The 16,822-nt window shown below is 42.5% G+C and overlaps 1 protein-coding gene across 7 annotated transcripts in view; it reads left to right on the plus strand.

Annotated features, from left to right (window-relative positions):
- The window catches only part of epha7 (eph receptor A7), a 77,895-nt gene that overhangs the window by 21,872 nt on the left and 39,201 nt on the right, over positions 1 to 16,822 (plus strand). For all 7 annotated transcript variants that reach the window (XM_034150491.1, XM_034150495.1, XM_034150492.1 and 4 more), the window contains exon 5: positions 5,856 to 6,191. In XM_034150491.1, the coding sequence (XP_034006382.1) occupies positions 5,856 to 6,191 (336 nt within the window). The remainder of the gene's footprint in view (positions 1 to 5,855; positions 6,192 to 16,822) is intronic.

The following is a 16,822-nucleotide window of genomic DNA, read 5'->3' on the forward strand; positions in this document are numbered from 1 at the left end:
TTCGCCCTCCTCCTCATTCACCCGGCGCAATTTTTGCACGGCTTTCTGTACGTGCATTTCTTCATTCATCGGCGGATTAAGTCGCTGTGACCAATAGACACTGTGATCTCCTTTTTCAAGCCTTATCCAGACCAGGAGTGAATAGTAATTGAAAATGAATTTGCACTGCCTGAACAAATAGCTTGATTGACAGATCTTTTTAAATCGGGGTTTCTAAAGCTACCATATCGAGGCCTTAGCAAAACAGTGAGCTGGATCTCTGGCACATAGCGATTAAGAATGTGTCTATGAGGATTTGAGAGGAAATGAGAAGAAGATGTGATGTAGGGACACGAAAATCTAAATCCACGCTGAATAAAGATGAGGAGAGAAGTTCCAAAAACATACATATATATAGTTTGAGGTATGTGTTGAGAGGGGGAGGGAGGAAGAAATGCTTTTGTTTTTGGAACGTTTGTCCATGCTATTCATATGCAAAGTTGAGAAAATGAGACATATGGGTGCAGCCATGGGGAGGCATTTTCTGGAGGCATACACAGACAGGAGTGTTTGACAGGTTGGGGGGGGGGGACATCAATCATGCAACAGCTGTGAGCAGTGCTGGGCAGAGCTGGGGGCTGGAAAGGGCAGTTATGAGAAGACTCCTCCTCAAACCCCCCCGCGCCCCTTCAAAATGTGCCAGCTCAACAAGTTGATGTCCATCAGAGGGTCCCCCATGCCTCAAGTAGCTGGGGTCTGTGAAAGGGCTGCAGAATGTCGGGTTGTGTTGCAACCAGATATCAGAAACACGTTGACTGTATTAGGTTAGAAGAAAGCAATAATATTCTGTTGAACAAAATAATAGGTTGAACTTAATATGATTGCTTTGAACTAACCTAATACAGTTATGTGAAATCTGCTGACATAATACATTTCATTAAAGTCAATGTTTAAGATTTGACAGTGCAGTCTTAAACTCCCAGATTTACCTCAATAGGAATTTAAGTTTAATCCACAATGTCCTCATTCTATACTTCTATTGTTCTTTTTTGTATTTAATACTGGAAAAATAATGTCTTACAACACTTATTGAAAGGCTTGGCCAAGGAAAACAATCGATTTCATTTCAAAACAGAGCACAGAGGAGTGTTCCCGCTGTAGGCCTCAGTCTGTCTGCCAGAGCCTCCTCCGGTCTGCACAACTGATCCTGAGTCTGAGCGTGGACGTGTTGCCTCTGGTCAAAACATAGCTAGCCAACAAAACATTAGCATGGACATCACAGCTGGTGTGCAAGTCCACCTTAAATGGTTAGTGACATAAAAAAGGACATTCTGATATCACAATATGTATAGAGTTTGAATATATATGATATGTACTTATAGATAGGAATTAGCTTTATAGATTGCTTAGCAGATAGCTTTGCATTTCTAAAATGCAAATGCAAATTTGATTATTACTGCTATTTCTGCACGCAGCTGATTTATCCGACCAGATATTCCATCCATTCATTATCTATATGCAAGTTTATTAAGGGGGTTGGGGGCTAAATGTATACATAGACAATAGAAATGATAACTAAAACTACAGAAAAAATAACCAGATTGGAATTAAGCATATTTTTTAAAGATATACTGTATGCTTGGAAAGAGCTCAACATATCTTGAATACCAGACTATAGTTCACTTGGATGTTATAATTGGAAATGATCAAATGTCCCAGCACTTATCAATGCAGTTGGGGTAACACACATTTGACTTCTCTTTGTTCAACACAGTCTAAGTGCTTTCCTGTCATTGTAATCCATGTCCACGTGTGCAGAGGCCAACATGGGCCTTTAGCTGGCAGAACACATTTTTAGCTCGAAGCAAATCCATGATTGAATTCAGTGTGGTGCTGACGTAGTATTGAGATTGTGTTTATTGCAACAGCAGCCAGGGGCCCTTCAGATAAAGAACACATATTCTTCCACCTCTTCTTCCCTTCTGCTCCCCTCACACTGCAGCCACATCATTAGAGGCGGGGTCACGGGGTCACAACACACATTTGTAGAGCCAGGATTACCTCATGGGCGATTTGAATACCACTCACCCCTGCCCCCCCCTCCCAACTGCTCCCCAATTAGAGCCCAGCCAGCTAATAGGCTGCGGAGGGTTGAGGCGGCCTGGAGCACTGAAGGCCGATAAGCGGCGGATTCTTCTCTGCTAAGCTCAGATTTACTCAGGTCTCACAACTCCGCACAGAGTGGGGATGGGCTTTGAAACATGACCTAGAAACGATCCGCTACTAAACTATGTTTTTTTTAAACTTAATGTTATTGCTTTCAACTAACCTAATAGAGCTATGTGAAATATGTTGACATAAAACAATTAATTAAAATCTACGTTTCAGTTGTTTCAGTGTTCACACAGTTGATGAAGCTGGAAATCTAAACTGTGCCTACATTTATTCTATATCAAAGCACAAAAACACACTCACCAATGCATCGGAGGGAAGCTAGCAAGTGATAGAGACATTTCAGGCTGTGGGGGCTCTGGCAGGCTAATCCGTGAAATGAAACTTGACTGGGAGGAGGGGTGAGGGGAGAGAACACGACAAGATAAGACAGAGTGGGGCAGAGAGAGACAGGGAAAAGAAGAAGAAGAAGGAGAGCGACAAGCCCCTGAGCTATAGGGACGAGCAGACAGACCGTCAGCCAGGGCTTAGGCTGCGGCGCAAATCTGTGAGTTTCATGTTCCTGAGTCCAGACCCAACATATATGGAGAAACAGAGTGGGCCCAAGGACCAAAAAGAAGAAGTGTGATTCAAAAGAAATGCGAAGAATAGTCCTTTCACCACGTCTGAAGGGAAAGTGAAGATACCTGAGTGGAACAGGCAGGAGAAATATGTCTGTAGCCTTCTCTCTCATGGTCATGTTTCTCTCTTCAGTGATCGTGATCGTGTCTTAGTATTTGTCCCTGTTGATGTTACAGCTGGAGCTGCTGTGATGCAAGAACAGTTTCAGACGCGACCTGACAATAAAGTACACTGAAAAACTGAAACATTGACTTTAATTAAATATATTTTGTCAACAAATTTCACATCAATGTATTAGGTTAGTTGAAAGCAATAATATTAAGTTGAACCTAATATTTTGTATTGAAACTAAAAGTCATTGCCTTCAATGAACCTCATACAGATGTGACATGTTGACATTTTCATTGAATTCAAGTCAATGGTTCAGTGTTTTCAGTGTATTATCGTATCATATTGTATTTTCTCCATATACCACACATGATGATGGTTACAGCTAGCGATGTAGAGGTCGTTTCTTGCTATGCGAGAATACACAACTTGTGGAAACCAGCACATGAAAGAGAGCTACAGTTATTAGGTGATCTGACAAGCATTCAGTTTGAAGGAGTCCTTTAGTGTAAGAATATAAAAGCTTTCAGTGTATCAGATAAACAACAAAAACGAGTCACACAGATCCAGGGTCAGTGTAATCACATTTCCTTTCACCCCTTGTTGCCAAAGTATCGCTGCTTTGATCTGGAGCACCTGCGACCCTCAGGAGAGCGGCACGAGCAAAGTGAGATGTTATCATCGCTTATACCGTGGGCCGTGGAGATGCTATAATAAAAGCCCCTCAGAATCCGACCGGGAACTGTGTGTGTGTTTGTGCGTGGGTGTCCAAGTGTGTATCTGTGGAGGAAGGGGGCGCACCTTCCTCTTTGTCTGTGAGGATGACTGAGAGTCAGTGCCAGGCTGGAGTGTTGCTCAGCAGTCACTCCTCTCCACTTCACCTGCCACAGGTGGCTCTTTCATCTCCCCGTCCACACTCTGGCTCTTATCTGCCCCATAGTCATGAATATGGATGTCTCTGTTGAGCCTCACTTCTAATGGGGGGAACAGGGAGAAACAAGTGCTGCATTAATGAGTGCACATATTGTGGTAGCAGTTTGGGCTCTATGCATATGCATGACCTATTTTGTGAGTTAATGTGACAAATGTAATGAGTTGAGAGACCCTCCCCAAGATTCCCTCAAAGAATATATCCTGAACAGTTTGCACTGAAATAACTGAAATGGTGACTTTGATTAAATGTATTATGTCAACAGATTTCACATAACTATCAGGTTAGTGCAAATAAATAACATTACCTTTAAATAAAAAACATTAGGTTGAACTTAATATTATTGCTTTAAACTAACCTAATACAGTGATGTGAAAGTTAGGTCAACGTTTCCGTTTTTTCAGTGCCTGGAAACAAAATGAAGATGTTCCTAAAACATTAATAAACAAAGAACACAAGTCATATAATCTTTACTGCGTGAGGAGGAGTTTATTTATATCAACATCTGGGCCATAAAAGGCAACCGCCTGGAATTTGAAAGATGAAAGCAGCAATTAGTAATTCATTGTTTTACGAGATGAGCTCATGGCTGTTCACAGGCTCCGTGGTCCTGTGCACACTGAAGCGTGGAGCTGCTGGTTATATGTCAAGTGAAGCTGAATATGGCAGTTACAGCGCGGCGATAATCCAGGTTTAAATCTCCTTCATAAATTCTGTGGGCAAGTCAGTCTTTTTTTGGAGGACATTAACTTTAAGTGTCCTGCTGTCTGCATGATTTACCTCTCTAAGGCAACCCGGTGAAGCCACTGTTTCCAGCGGGGAGTGTTGAATGTTTCTAGGAACAGGAAAATTTAGAGGGCTTCTGATTCCCCCTGTAACCAGGTCTCAATCATTTCCATAGCAGCTGCAGATTTTATGCTGTTAACAATCGTTACGTAAACACAGCCCTTAGTCCATCTGGATGAATCAGCAGCTATATTTACATGCACGAGGACAATGTAAAAGAAGGGCCTGCTGCAGCTCTGTGGGTCAGTTGAACTGTTTTGGTTTTACGATGGGCAACTTTCACTGCTCCCACCGTCCTCATATCCAGCAGCACCGGGCCACCTTTAAACTGGCTGCACCAAACAGCAGACTGTTAGAAAGAGCTGGGTAACATAGTGGAACAGTTAGCAGCTCACGTTACTTTTTAGAAGGGCCAACACAGACCATTCACCAGCAGAGTGAATATACATATATTTACCAGGTGGGACATTTTTATTGATTTACTGCCATATCTGTTCCGTGTGTGCTGGATGTGTAAACGGGGAATAGCTTGCCCTCAAGTGATTACGGGAACAGAAGATTTGGCGTTCTTTAATTTGATTGATCTTAACGTAGAAGAATTTTAGAACTTTAAGATCAGTTCATAACTTTTCAATTAGCAGGACTCGCAAGTAAATCGTTGTTTCTAAGTTAAGAAGCTTCAGGTATGACTTCCAATGTGTCACACTGCCTGTTATAACACGTTGAGTCAGTATCATGCTCATGCATCATTTCAATCCATGATTAAAGTGTTTTAAAACAGGAAATTCAATGAGAGATAACAATAAGCTAACCATTGTTTTTAAGTGTCGTAGTTAAGCTAACAATCAGTTGGACATTAAGTCTTACGACAAAAGAGACTAAATGTTTGTGTTTGTGACAACAAGGCAATTATTTGGGCCTTACTTTAAGCTGGAAAACTCCTTACACTGTCGAATCTGGTGATCAATGTAATTAGAACTCTGGGCTCCGCTCCCTGATTCTCTGCCTCCTCACGCTGACCTTGGTGCTGCCAGAGCTGACTTTGTCCGTGCACCTGTACTTTTTATGCTTCTCTGGATCTGAGTCTTATTATAATTGAGTGTCAGTGTGTGGCTGCGGGGCGGGAGCTGGCATGTCCTGCATTGTGTTTTTCTCTCTCAGAGAACAGTGGAAGCACCGATTCAGTCAATGCACACTCTTGGCTTCTCCTGGCACTCCGTTGTATAACTTTAGCTTCCTCTGTGTCCACCTCTGACAGGACCTCCCTCGGCGCCTCAGAACCTGGTCTACAACATCAACCAGACCTCCGTCAGCCTGGAGTGGAGCCCCCCGGCCGACACCGGGGGCCGCAACGACGTGACGTACCGGGTGATCTGCCGGCGCTGCAGCTGGGAGCCGGAGGAGTGCGTCCAGTGTGGGCCCAACGTGGGCTTCTCCCCTGCGCAGGCCGGATTAGTGGAGTCCTACGTGAGCATCATGGACCTGCTCGCCCACGCCAACTACACCTTCGAGGTAGAGGCTGTCAACGGGGTGTCAGAGCTGAGCCGCACGCAGAGGCTGTTCGCCGCCGTCAGCATCGCAACCGGCCAAGCAGGTAAGACCTCTAACATCCAACTCATCAGCAGTGGATCCTGTCTGTTTGCTCCGTACACACAGAGAAGTCAAACTGACCAGAGGTGGGAAATAACTAAGTATATTTACTCAAGTACTGTACTTCAATTTAATGCTACTTTATACTTCTACTCCACTACATTTAAAAGGTATATCATTTCATTTTACACCACTACAATTATTTAACAGCTTTAGCTACTTGTAACACAATGCTTCCCTAAACATTTAACTAGTGGACTAACTCTTTCAGTCACAAAAGAGTCAAATTATTGAAATACTTTCCAAAAAGTCAATCAGAGCTTTGTTTGTCTACAACAGTCAAATGCAAACGACGGTAATGATTCCTCATTAGCATTGATGACCATAGTCTGATCAAATCCATAATACGTATCCAGTATGCATTACCCGGATTCATTGAATGTGTGTATCAGCACTACAGTGGCCAACATTATTAGCTTAGCGATGAAGTGAACCCCCAGTGGTACGTAAAGAGCTCACTCTCTGGGGAATGGACTGTCATTCAAATGCTGTATTTTCCAGTGACAAAGTCTAAAGCCCTTTTTTATTCATTATTTCTATGGATCCACCAAACAAGACTCCTCTTTCATGCTTGAGCATCCATGAAACACAGTTGGCCCAAAAGAGTGTTCTGACTGGGGTGATTAAAAAAGGCTGCATAGAGAGCAGGGGAGCTTCAGCTGGATGTAGAGCCATGTGTCAGCCAATCATGTCCTGCCACATCATCGGTTCTTTACATAATGTCACCATCTTAATGTAATGTAAAGCCAGAGGAGGGAGAAGTACTCAGAACTTGTACTTAAGTTAAAATAGAAGTACCAGAGTGTAGGAATACTTTTAAGTACAAGTCCAGAATTCAAAAAGGTCACTCAAGTAAACTTAGAAAATCATTAGCATCAACATCTATTAAAGTAGTCATTGTGCAGATTGGTCCATTTCAGAATAATATATATGATATGTTTTATAATGATTGATCATGAAAGTGTTCTCAAAGCTGGTAAAGGTGCAGCTAGTTTGAATGACTTTGTATACTGCAGGGTAGCTTGTGAATTTACTCCAGGTGGAACTAAAGTCTGATTTAACACTTGATTATATTTCACATCATTCATCCAGATCTGTAAAGTAACTAAAGGTATTAAATACATGTAGTGGAGGAAAAGTACACCATCTACCTCTGAACTGTAGAGGAGTAGAAGTACAAAGTAGCAGAAAATGGAAATACTCAAGTAAAGTACAAGTACCTCAAAGTTGTACTTAAGGACAATATTTGAGTAAATGTCCCACCCATGTGTAAAGCTGCTCAGCTTCCACTCATCAAACATGGGGTTTGCTATAAGCACAGTAAATATCTCTGTGTACTCGATGTGTGCATCTGTGATAGAGACAGGAAGACAGGGGCCTCCAGCTGTATGGGCGTGTGTGTGTGTGTGTGTGTGTGTGTGTGTGTGTGTGTGTGTGTGTGTGTGTGTGTGTGTGTGTGTGTGTGTGTGTGTGTGTGTGTGTGTGTGTGGTGTGTGTGTGTGTGTGTGTGTGTGTGTGTGTGTGTGTGTGTGTGTGTGTGTGTGTGTGTGTGTGTGTGTGTGTGTGTGTGTGTGTGTGTGTGTGTTGTGTGTGTGTGCTGCAGCGTTTGGGTTGATGTTTTCCTCCACGCTCGGCTCGTGACAGAGAGATGCGCTGGAATGTGCCAGAGGGTCGCCTGGCCAAGGACACTCGGATGGCAGGAAGTGGATAACCTGCAGGGAAAAAGCCAGAGACAAAAAACAATTAAAAGCTGCTCTTGAAGAAGTCACTCCTAATTACACGTGGCATGTTGACAACAGTCAATTACGCAGTTAACCCGGCGGAATATTATCCATTAGATACTGTGAAAGAGAGTTGTGCTTGGCCAAGATGGTGTCATGTTTATTATTTTGAGTAAGTGCTGTCACTTTAGGTGCTATTACTCTCTCATCAGTGTAACGGCCAGCATGGGTCAGGTTGCTGGTTATTTTGTTGATCGATTTCATTCAAGTTTTCAAATCTTATATTTTTTCAGTCAATCGACATCTATATTCAGAATCAGAATCAGAATCAGAATATATATTATATATATATATTCTCACTATTGAGACCATGATACAAAACGAAATACTCATTTGAAAAGCAGACTGATCATATTCCTTCTGGATGAGCAGCTCTTTAAAGCAAGGAGGCCCAGTCCATCTGTTCAGTGGTAGGACAGCTCAGGGAGAGATGTACCTTCAGAGTAGGCAGGAGATACAGGCCATGGATAAACACACAATACATGTTGTGTGTAAATTAGAAAGATAATTCATTTATCAAAATCATTTTCTCTGTCTAACCTCATCTCTAGTGCCAGTTAATAACCAGCGTTGATCTTGATGGTCATGTGATGGCTTCCTGTTGATTCCCTTCTCAGCAGACTTTAGCTCCCCTCGCTGAGTCCAGCGCTCTCTGGGCTTGAGCTTTATGTAATTGGAACGTCGGAGCTTCCTAAAAAACAATCGGTCCTCCCTGAACGAGCGTGCAGGACCACTCATTAGAGAATGGCTGCATTATTAAAGCTTTTATGGCTTATCATTCAGAATTGATTAACCTTTGCATGGCGAGAAGCTGGATCCTATAGCACCGAGAGAACCTTAAAAAGAGAAGCCTTTCCTCCGTGCCTCCCTACCTCCTCCTCATGCATGATAATCAGCAGGAACATAGTCCCGTAGCCTGGGACTGGGGGAATGAACACGCAGTGTGTGAATGCAGATGGTGATCCATCTGATGAGGAATTCACACCTCTCCTAATTACAACAAAGGAAAGGTCTGGAGCTGCACGAGGTGCTGAGTGCTTATTGTTCCCAGAAACCTAATTACCTCTCAGCTCCGTCTTAAATGAGTTTAAGTAGAGGCTGCGAGTTCATAAGCCTGATTTCTGCAGCTCAGTCCTTGCAGCGCTTGAATAGAAATTGGTCATGTTGAGAATTTTTGCCGTCTTCACCCTCGATGTATGCTGGAAGTTAAGAGTGTGTTTCAATCAGCACTCTATTGTGAGTCGGCAGCGCCACGGAGCCCCCTCAGAGGCCCTCCATGCCTGAGCGTTCCTCAAGCATACTTGTAAACAAGGCCTTTTGTTCTTCCTGCACATTTGTGAGTGGGCACTGCTCATGGAATAACCATTAATATTTATTCAAGCGGATGCTCACATCTCTGTGCCAGAAAAATCACTGTGGAGAAGGTGCACAAATAGGATGTGAAATTGGTTATGGGAAAGGCGACAGGACCTGTGTGTGTGTGTGTGTGTGTACATACTGCATGAACATGCTCAGCTTGGGACCAGTGCAATGGGGTTTAGGTGCGATCAGAAAGAGCTATAAACAATATAATGAGAGAAAGGAAGAGCCTGTGGAAATAGATTTTCATTTGGAATGCTTGCACCATCCAGCAGCACGCAGCCTGTTACACTGCGATAGCAACTTTTACAATAGTGCTCTGAAGTTTACACATGGGTGAGTCAGAGCAGAACACAGTGGGTGTGGCTTAGCAATGCATTATTTAGACTATGGTGAGTTTGTCTAGAGATTTCACAGAACGCTGTGGTCGTCCAGCAAGACTCATTTCAAAATGTCAGTATGTTGCCTTTTTGCCGGTCAGATAAATGAGTCCATTTGGTCATTTGACAGAGAGAGCCACAATGCTTGCACAATATTTTAAAACCTGCAAAAGAAGGCTGTTCTCTCACAGGGTGTGTCACTGTTGGCTTTTAACATATATTTTCCATTGAAGCCTAAAAAGAGCAACACTCCCCTTTTTACACAAACAAATGCATACACCACCACGGGAAGCAACCACACACACCCCTGATGCGCCCTTCATATTGTGATGTTGCCATTGTGACTTCTCTGTAAAGGTTACTGGGCCACGGGCACTCACCTGGAGTCTGAACGGGCCATGTAGAAGCTGCCATTCTCAAATTAAGATCAACATACACATGATCAGGTAGAGAATGTTAAACCTGGCTTCCTGGGAACATTTATTCACACTTTTTTTTAAATAGAAGATTTTTTTATCAGCAATTTCTTAGTGTTTCTTCTTTTTTCTATTTTTGTCTGCATTTGTTGTGCAACACCGTGTGATATAAGAGGATGTTGTAATCTCCCTCAAGTTCAAACCTAATTGCCCATTCAAAGACAATTTCCCCATCCAATCCCTCAATGCGAAAGGGAAAAAAAGCATCGAGGCACACAAGAATGTAAGCTAAGCATTTGACTTTGATCTGAAAAGCCCCCTTGCCGTTACTTTGCGTGAGAAGCAGATATTCCGTTTTGTTTGGCTGCCACTGTCCTGCAGCAGATTTGCGTCTGGACTTCAGAGAAGGAGACAGCAGAGTTTCTCGCCTCGAGCCACGATCATTCAAATAATAAATGCTCATGGGAGTAAATTGATACCCCAGATCCACAGTGGTAATCTATACGGCCACTTTATTGACACTTTATCATCACTAAATGGATATTGTTCAGTGCATTTGTGAAAGTAACACTTGGGGAACAATAGGGCCATTGATGTATTCCTCTTTGTGTTCTAATCTGCCATGGTGGCCTTAAACAGAAGGATTGATTGATTGGGAGCGGTCCCCGCTGACCACTGCCAGCCAGTGTCATTTCTGAGTTAAGCGGATCCTCCTTTGTAGCATTTGTCCCCGGTTTTACGTTACCTGGGAGCCCATTCTTTTCACCCCCCACCCTCCACTGCTCCACATGCTCGCAGTAATTTGATGAGAGCTGGGCAAAGCAGTACGATTCAACAGCTGCAATAAAACTGGTGATCTCAGAGCAGCAGCTCGGAGCACTTAACCTGTAGCTTTTCTGTAAATGCCTCCTGATTTGTCTGTCACCCAATCCGTCAGCAATGAATAATTTTCATGGAAGGTGCACTTTAATTACTTTCCCATTTAAATGGCATTATCGTGGCCTATCTAGGTAATTAATCTCACCAAGTATCCTGTTTCAGCCTTTTATTGCTGGCAGACGAGCTCCCTAAATCCCCCTGAATCTGCTGTGCTTGAATGGGCCCCCCCCTCGTAGAAGCTGGTGTTGCCTCTTTCCGCTTCACTTGGTCCCTATGGCGGCCATTGGACAGTCCTTTCTCTGTGTGCAGCAGCCTGTCAGAGCAGCGGGCTGTTTCACTGCTCTGGAAAGGACACATCCGTGCAGGACCGAGTCAGAACTAAGCCTCACTGGAGCGGGGGTGGCAGATAGCTGAGATTTTGTGTTGAGATCAACCTGATTTTCTTCTTGTCAATGAATTGTAGAAAAATATTCAAACCAAAACAGTGTGTTCAGCTAAGCAGTTTTCTAAGCCTGATATATCTTGTTTTTCTGTGCCATCGTTAATAATCTGCCCTGCCTCACACTTCATGAACTCAAACACTGTAGTCTATTCAGACTAAATCCCATACACATTATTCAGTTGCTGTTAATACAAAGATACATGTGCAAAACTGAAACTTAGCAAAAGAGCTAAGAGGAAGTCAGAAAGTGTTAAGAGACAGATAATGGGAATTGTTGACATAAGCACCTTAATTGTGTGATTTTACTTATTTCACGAACCCTCTGAGATTGAATCGACTCCCCAGTGTAATGCTAATCATTATCATTATGATCAATACCCTTCATTATCAGGAACTCTTGTTTTTAAGTTGGAGTTTTGGCCTTCAGTTGTAAAAAGGAATAAAAGCCACGTTTTGAGGGTATGGTCAAACTCTGTCTGGAACTCTGAGCCAGGATCAGAGTTCATTCTTATGTCAAGATACGTCGAAACCCTCAAATTATGTTTGGTGTCCCATACGTTTCCAATGTAGTATAAATAGAACCACATTTACATCTGCTGTCTTTAGATGTCTTTGGATGTCTTTGCGAGAAAATTTAAATTTTAAGTGTAGGATAAGGCAAATCCAGTCAAATTCAAATAAACAACCAGCCGTATAAATCTCTTTTCACATATCAGCAATATATGTTATAATACTTAAGAGGCTTCTTGTCAGTAGAGAAGTTGATGTTTACAGCATGCAACATACAACTGTAAGGTTAAGATGGGTCTTAAGATTGGAAACATACATTTGAAAACATATACAGTATGTAACTCTTTTTTTTTGGATATACTTCTAAAAGTAGTGTTTTTTTGTATCATATTGCAACTCAGTGACTCTTTATTTATCTGTTACGGCCTGTCCACACGGCGGCGTGCGTTGAAGCTTCAACGCTTCTGCCCATTCACTTTGAATGGGGTGACGTCACGCTTTGCCGAACTGCATTGTGGTTCCGTCGCTTCGCTTTGTTGCTCGCGTTGCTCGCTTCAAAAGTAGAGCAATGTTCTACTTTTGAAGCTTCGACGGAAGCGTCAGCCAATCAAATCATATGCCAGTACAAGCTCTAGCCAATCAAACCGCGTCCTTGTGTGTCCGGGGCGGGAGATTCCTGTGATTGGTTGTTGGTCGAGTTTCAGACACGCCCACCGACAAGCTTCAACGCACGCCGCCGTGTGGACGCTGCGTTAATGTCCACAAACCCTCCGATCCTGTATGTTTGTGTTTGAATGCTGGGTCCTTTATCTGGTACATTTGCAGAGCACAGTATTATTTGATTGAGAAAGCTGTCAGAGTCGCAGCATGCTGATGAGTTGGCCTCAGCACTGATTCACATTCAGCTTCATCCTATAGGCTGTTTTCCCCAGAGCAGACACAGACACAGCTTTAATTATTCAGACCTGCGAGGCGGCAGAAAGAGATTGAGGCAATGTTTTTATTTTGTTGTATTTGCAGTCAATCTGCTGTTTACCTTCCACAGAGCACCTCTCTCTCAGTCAGACCCTCACCTCTCTGGAATCACTTCTTTTTCTCTCTCTGACATCAGCCGCTCTTGTCAGACATTTGACAAGTCATTTATTTGCAGAAGTTGACCACTAAACAAGTTTTCCCAAGCCTTGTTGCACCTATCAACGTTTTGGGAATATTAAATATGTGTGTGTGTTTTACGATATCTTTAACCTTTTGTAAACAAAAGGATTTCTGTGCAGGCAACAAGCAGGAAGCTCAGGCACTGACATGCTTAGCCAGTTTTCGAGGTTTATATCAATGGGTTTCTGTTACACTCGTAAAGTTTCACATTTTTGAGAGGAAAAACTAATTCTGCACACTAGGTAATGCTCTCATTAACATAGATTACCACCAAGTGATGTTTAGCATCAAGCTTCACAAATATTTTCCACTGAAAACACTGAAAAGTTGACTTTAATTAAATGTATTATGCCAAGAGATTTCACATAACTGTATTATGTTAGTTTAAATAGGATCAAATTAATAGTATTGCTTTTAACTAACCTAATACAGATATGTGAAATTTGTAACACAATACATTTAGATCAAAACATTTAGTTATGTCCATCCCTTAGTATTAAGCATCTGGATGTGTGTTTTAATAAAAACAGAAAGAAATGTTAGCTAACCATGATATATGTGCAACACACACACACAGTGCTGTCTGAATGAGGGTGTATTCCCCCTATATAAGTGTATGGAGTACATGATTGGACGGTGTGAGCCATGCCACCACGGGCTGACACAGGAGCAGAGTATTCATTCAGTGAAATTACAGACCTGAGGGGTAGTTGATGAGAAATGTCATTGCCGACAAAAATAGAACCCTAATATATTCCGTCTCAGGTTTGTTGGACACTTATTAATGTCTCTCAGTGAGTGCCACTAATTAAGGTAGTCAGTGTGGTGGGCAGATGAAACGTGGGACAAATAAAGTGTGACCTGAGAGCAAAAGAGCTGCGATGAGATTATAAGTGACACATTTAGCATCGTTCTGAAGCACTGGGAGCACGCAGGCTTCTTAAGTTGAGCAACAAAGTTCATATTGTAGACCAGCAATTGACATCGTCTTTCTATTAATGTTTAATGTTATAATTATTATAATATATATTTTTAAACTGAATCATGGTAGATACATTACACAATGTAATCAGAAAAAACGTAACAAAAAAACATTGGTGTAAAATAAAATTAACAAATGGGTTATCATTGGAAGTCAAGCAACCTCAATGCTTTTACATTAAAGAGTTTATAAGCAATACACGTCATGTGTTTAACTCAGTACACTTGTTGCTAAGCTTCTTTTGAGTGGTATGACCTGTAGCTTATGGTGGCTAATGTTAGCATTGTAAGCTAGCTTCGTTACCAAACACAACCAGAAACAAATACACCAAAATCAGCAGTCAACATCCCTGTTTTCCTCCCTGAAAAGTTCTCCCTGAAAGTGAACTTCGGCGGCCATATTTAATGTCTCCCTGTGTGTTGAACGCTCTCCGGTCAGCGGAGGCAGCTCTGGCTCTGGAATGCAGCCGCTCTCGTTTGCTGCCCACGGGTGACTGTACGGCCCCAGTAAACACCAAAATACTTTCTTTCCTTCCCTCTCTTCATCTGCCCACTCGCTTGCACTCCCTCAGCTCTATACATCCAATCAAACACACACACATATACACATGCACGCACACACAAGCACACTAGCATACCACACACACCCTGTCAGCATGCACCTGTGACTCCCAGCCTCTCTTCATATGCAACACATGTTCAGGAATGTCACGGCCCGGCTGCAAATGGCTCCGGCACTTTGCAATAGAGCCATTCGAGTGTTTCATTTCCTGCCGAAGGAGTTAAAAGAACTTCCAACGGTAATAAAAGCAAAGCAAGGCTGCATGCCGTAGGTGCCCAATAGGAGTGAAATCCCCCTACTGGACAAAACACACACATAGACACACACATAAACACACACGCAAAAGCAATCCCCAGTCGATAGCTAAACTTTGATCGCTGTCTCCTGTAGGCGATGGTATTTTGTCTGCTGGTACTGTGGGATTGTTCTTAGCCCAGAGAATGTTAGCATGACTTTGAGAGAGCAGTTCATCAAAGCACACGCAGGGGGAAATAAATAACTGCCCCAGAGTTCATCTATCAATAACATGTAGATTTTGAGAAAGATGTTGCTGTATGAACAACATATATACTTACATGAAAGGCAGCAAGCAGCACTCAGACTAGCAGCTAGCTGGTGAAGAAAGGGTTTTCTAAGGAGAACACAACACAGCTAAAAATGACGTTAAAAAAATGTGTAAGATAGCCAGAAACTTAAAAGCTTGAGCCATATGCTGATTTAGTTACTTGTCCAATTAATGTCCAATAGGGACAGTTTGCTAACAGCAAATGTAAACAGCTGTAAGGGCTAGATATGTCTTTTCTTGATTTAGAATAGCTAGATTAGGTCATTGATAGCTGTGGGACAGAAACCAGTGCTTTCCCCCCTTCTTCTTCTTCTTCAACCAGCCCCTAGATTCTGATGCAGGTATTTAGTTTCAGTTTATATCATGCCTTAGTTGTGATATTCCTAAATGAATTTGCAGTTGACCAAACACCAACATCTGATTGACACACATATTGAGGCTGAGTTTTGGATGTCCCCCTTCCCCCATGATAATCCAGCCTGGCTTGAGACACGATTGGGAAAGATTGAACAGTTGAAGTGGTGAGGCCCAATATGTTATCTGATGCAATATGTAGCATAGTTACCTAGCACCAATGTGATTCATTGACATATTTAACTTGGCTTTTGAAGGATACATTATTACAGATAAAACGTAAGAATGAGCAATAAGGTGATTATATGTTTTATCCTGAGCGCAGTACATGTGATGAAGCATGTGATCACTTAAAAGCTGCTCTAAAGCTTTACTCCTTTAAGTGCTCTAAGTAGGAGTACATCGCTGCACTAAAGTGTCTTATTCTTCGTATTCTGTGCTCTTTATCTCAACACATTCATGAAGGATAAGTGATTGCATCTTTGGGATTTATTTATAGTGTTGAACAATTTATTAATTTTGAATCTATGATTAACCTGACCTGGATTTAGTTTGCCAGAAAGCATCCTCTTTCAAAGTGTTTTTCTCTTCCTTCCCAAGGTCTACGAAGTGCTTCACGGTTGTAGAACTGGCAGAGGTCTGCGTTGCGTAACACACTTGTGCGCTGCGGTTGCGGGTGTTTGGGGATTTTTTGGGTCTGTGAGCATTACTCACTGGTGCTTTGTGAGATGAAAGAATCCAGGGAGATTGACAGCTCGGCTTTTTCCGTCTTTCATTGTCTCATCAGCATACTGTCTCCTGCAGTGAGGAAAACTAATTATGTCTTCAACCCCCTGCCTTACCCTCCTCCCCCTTTATTCAGATCATCACACTTGGAAATCATAATGAGTTTATGCCAGACCACTTTGGCTTTAGAGAAAGGAGGAGAACAAATCCCAGAAAGTCCATTGGCTTCCACTCAAGCAGGCCGCTGGCAATTACAGACGACCTTTTGACCCCGGGAAGCTGTTTCCTCAAATTCTTTCAGGGCCTGACCGAGGCTGAGTTCAGGCCTGCACACCTGCTAGCTTCCTCAGCTGTTCCTCTAGTGCTTTACATCAGCGCGTAACCAAACCTTTTTGTTATTGAAGCAGAGGGAGCGTTAGACAGCCATCTGGTAGGCTGCTATTAATCATTTTTGATAAAACAACA

This window comes from Trematomus bernacchii, unplaced genomic scaffold (genome assembly GCF_902827165.1).
Source record: "Trematomus bernacchii unplaced genomic scaffold, fTreBer1.1, whole genome shotgun sequence".
Taxonomy (NCBI): Eukaryota; Metazoa; Chordata; class Actinopteri; order Perciformes; family Nototheniidae; genus Trematomus; species Trematomus bernacchii.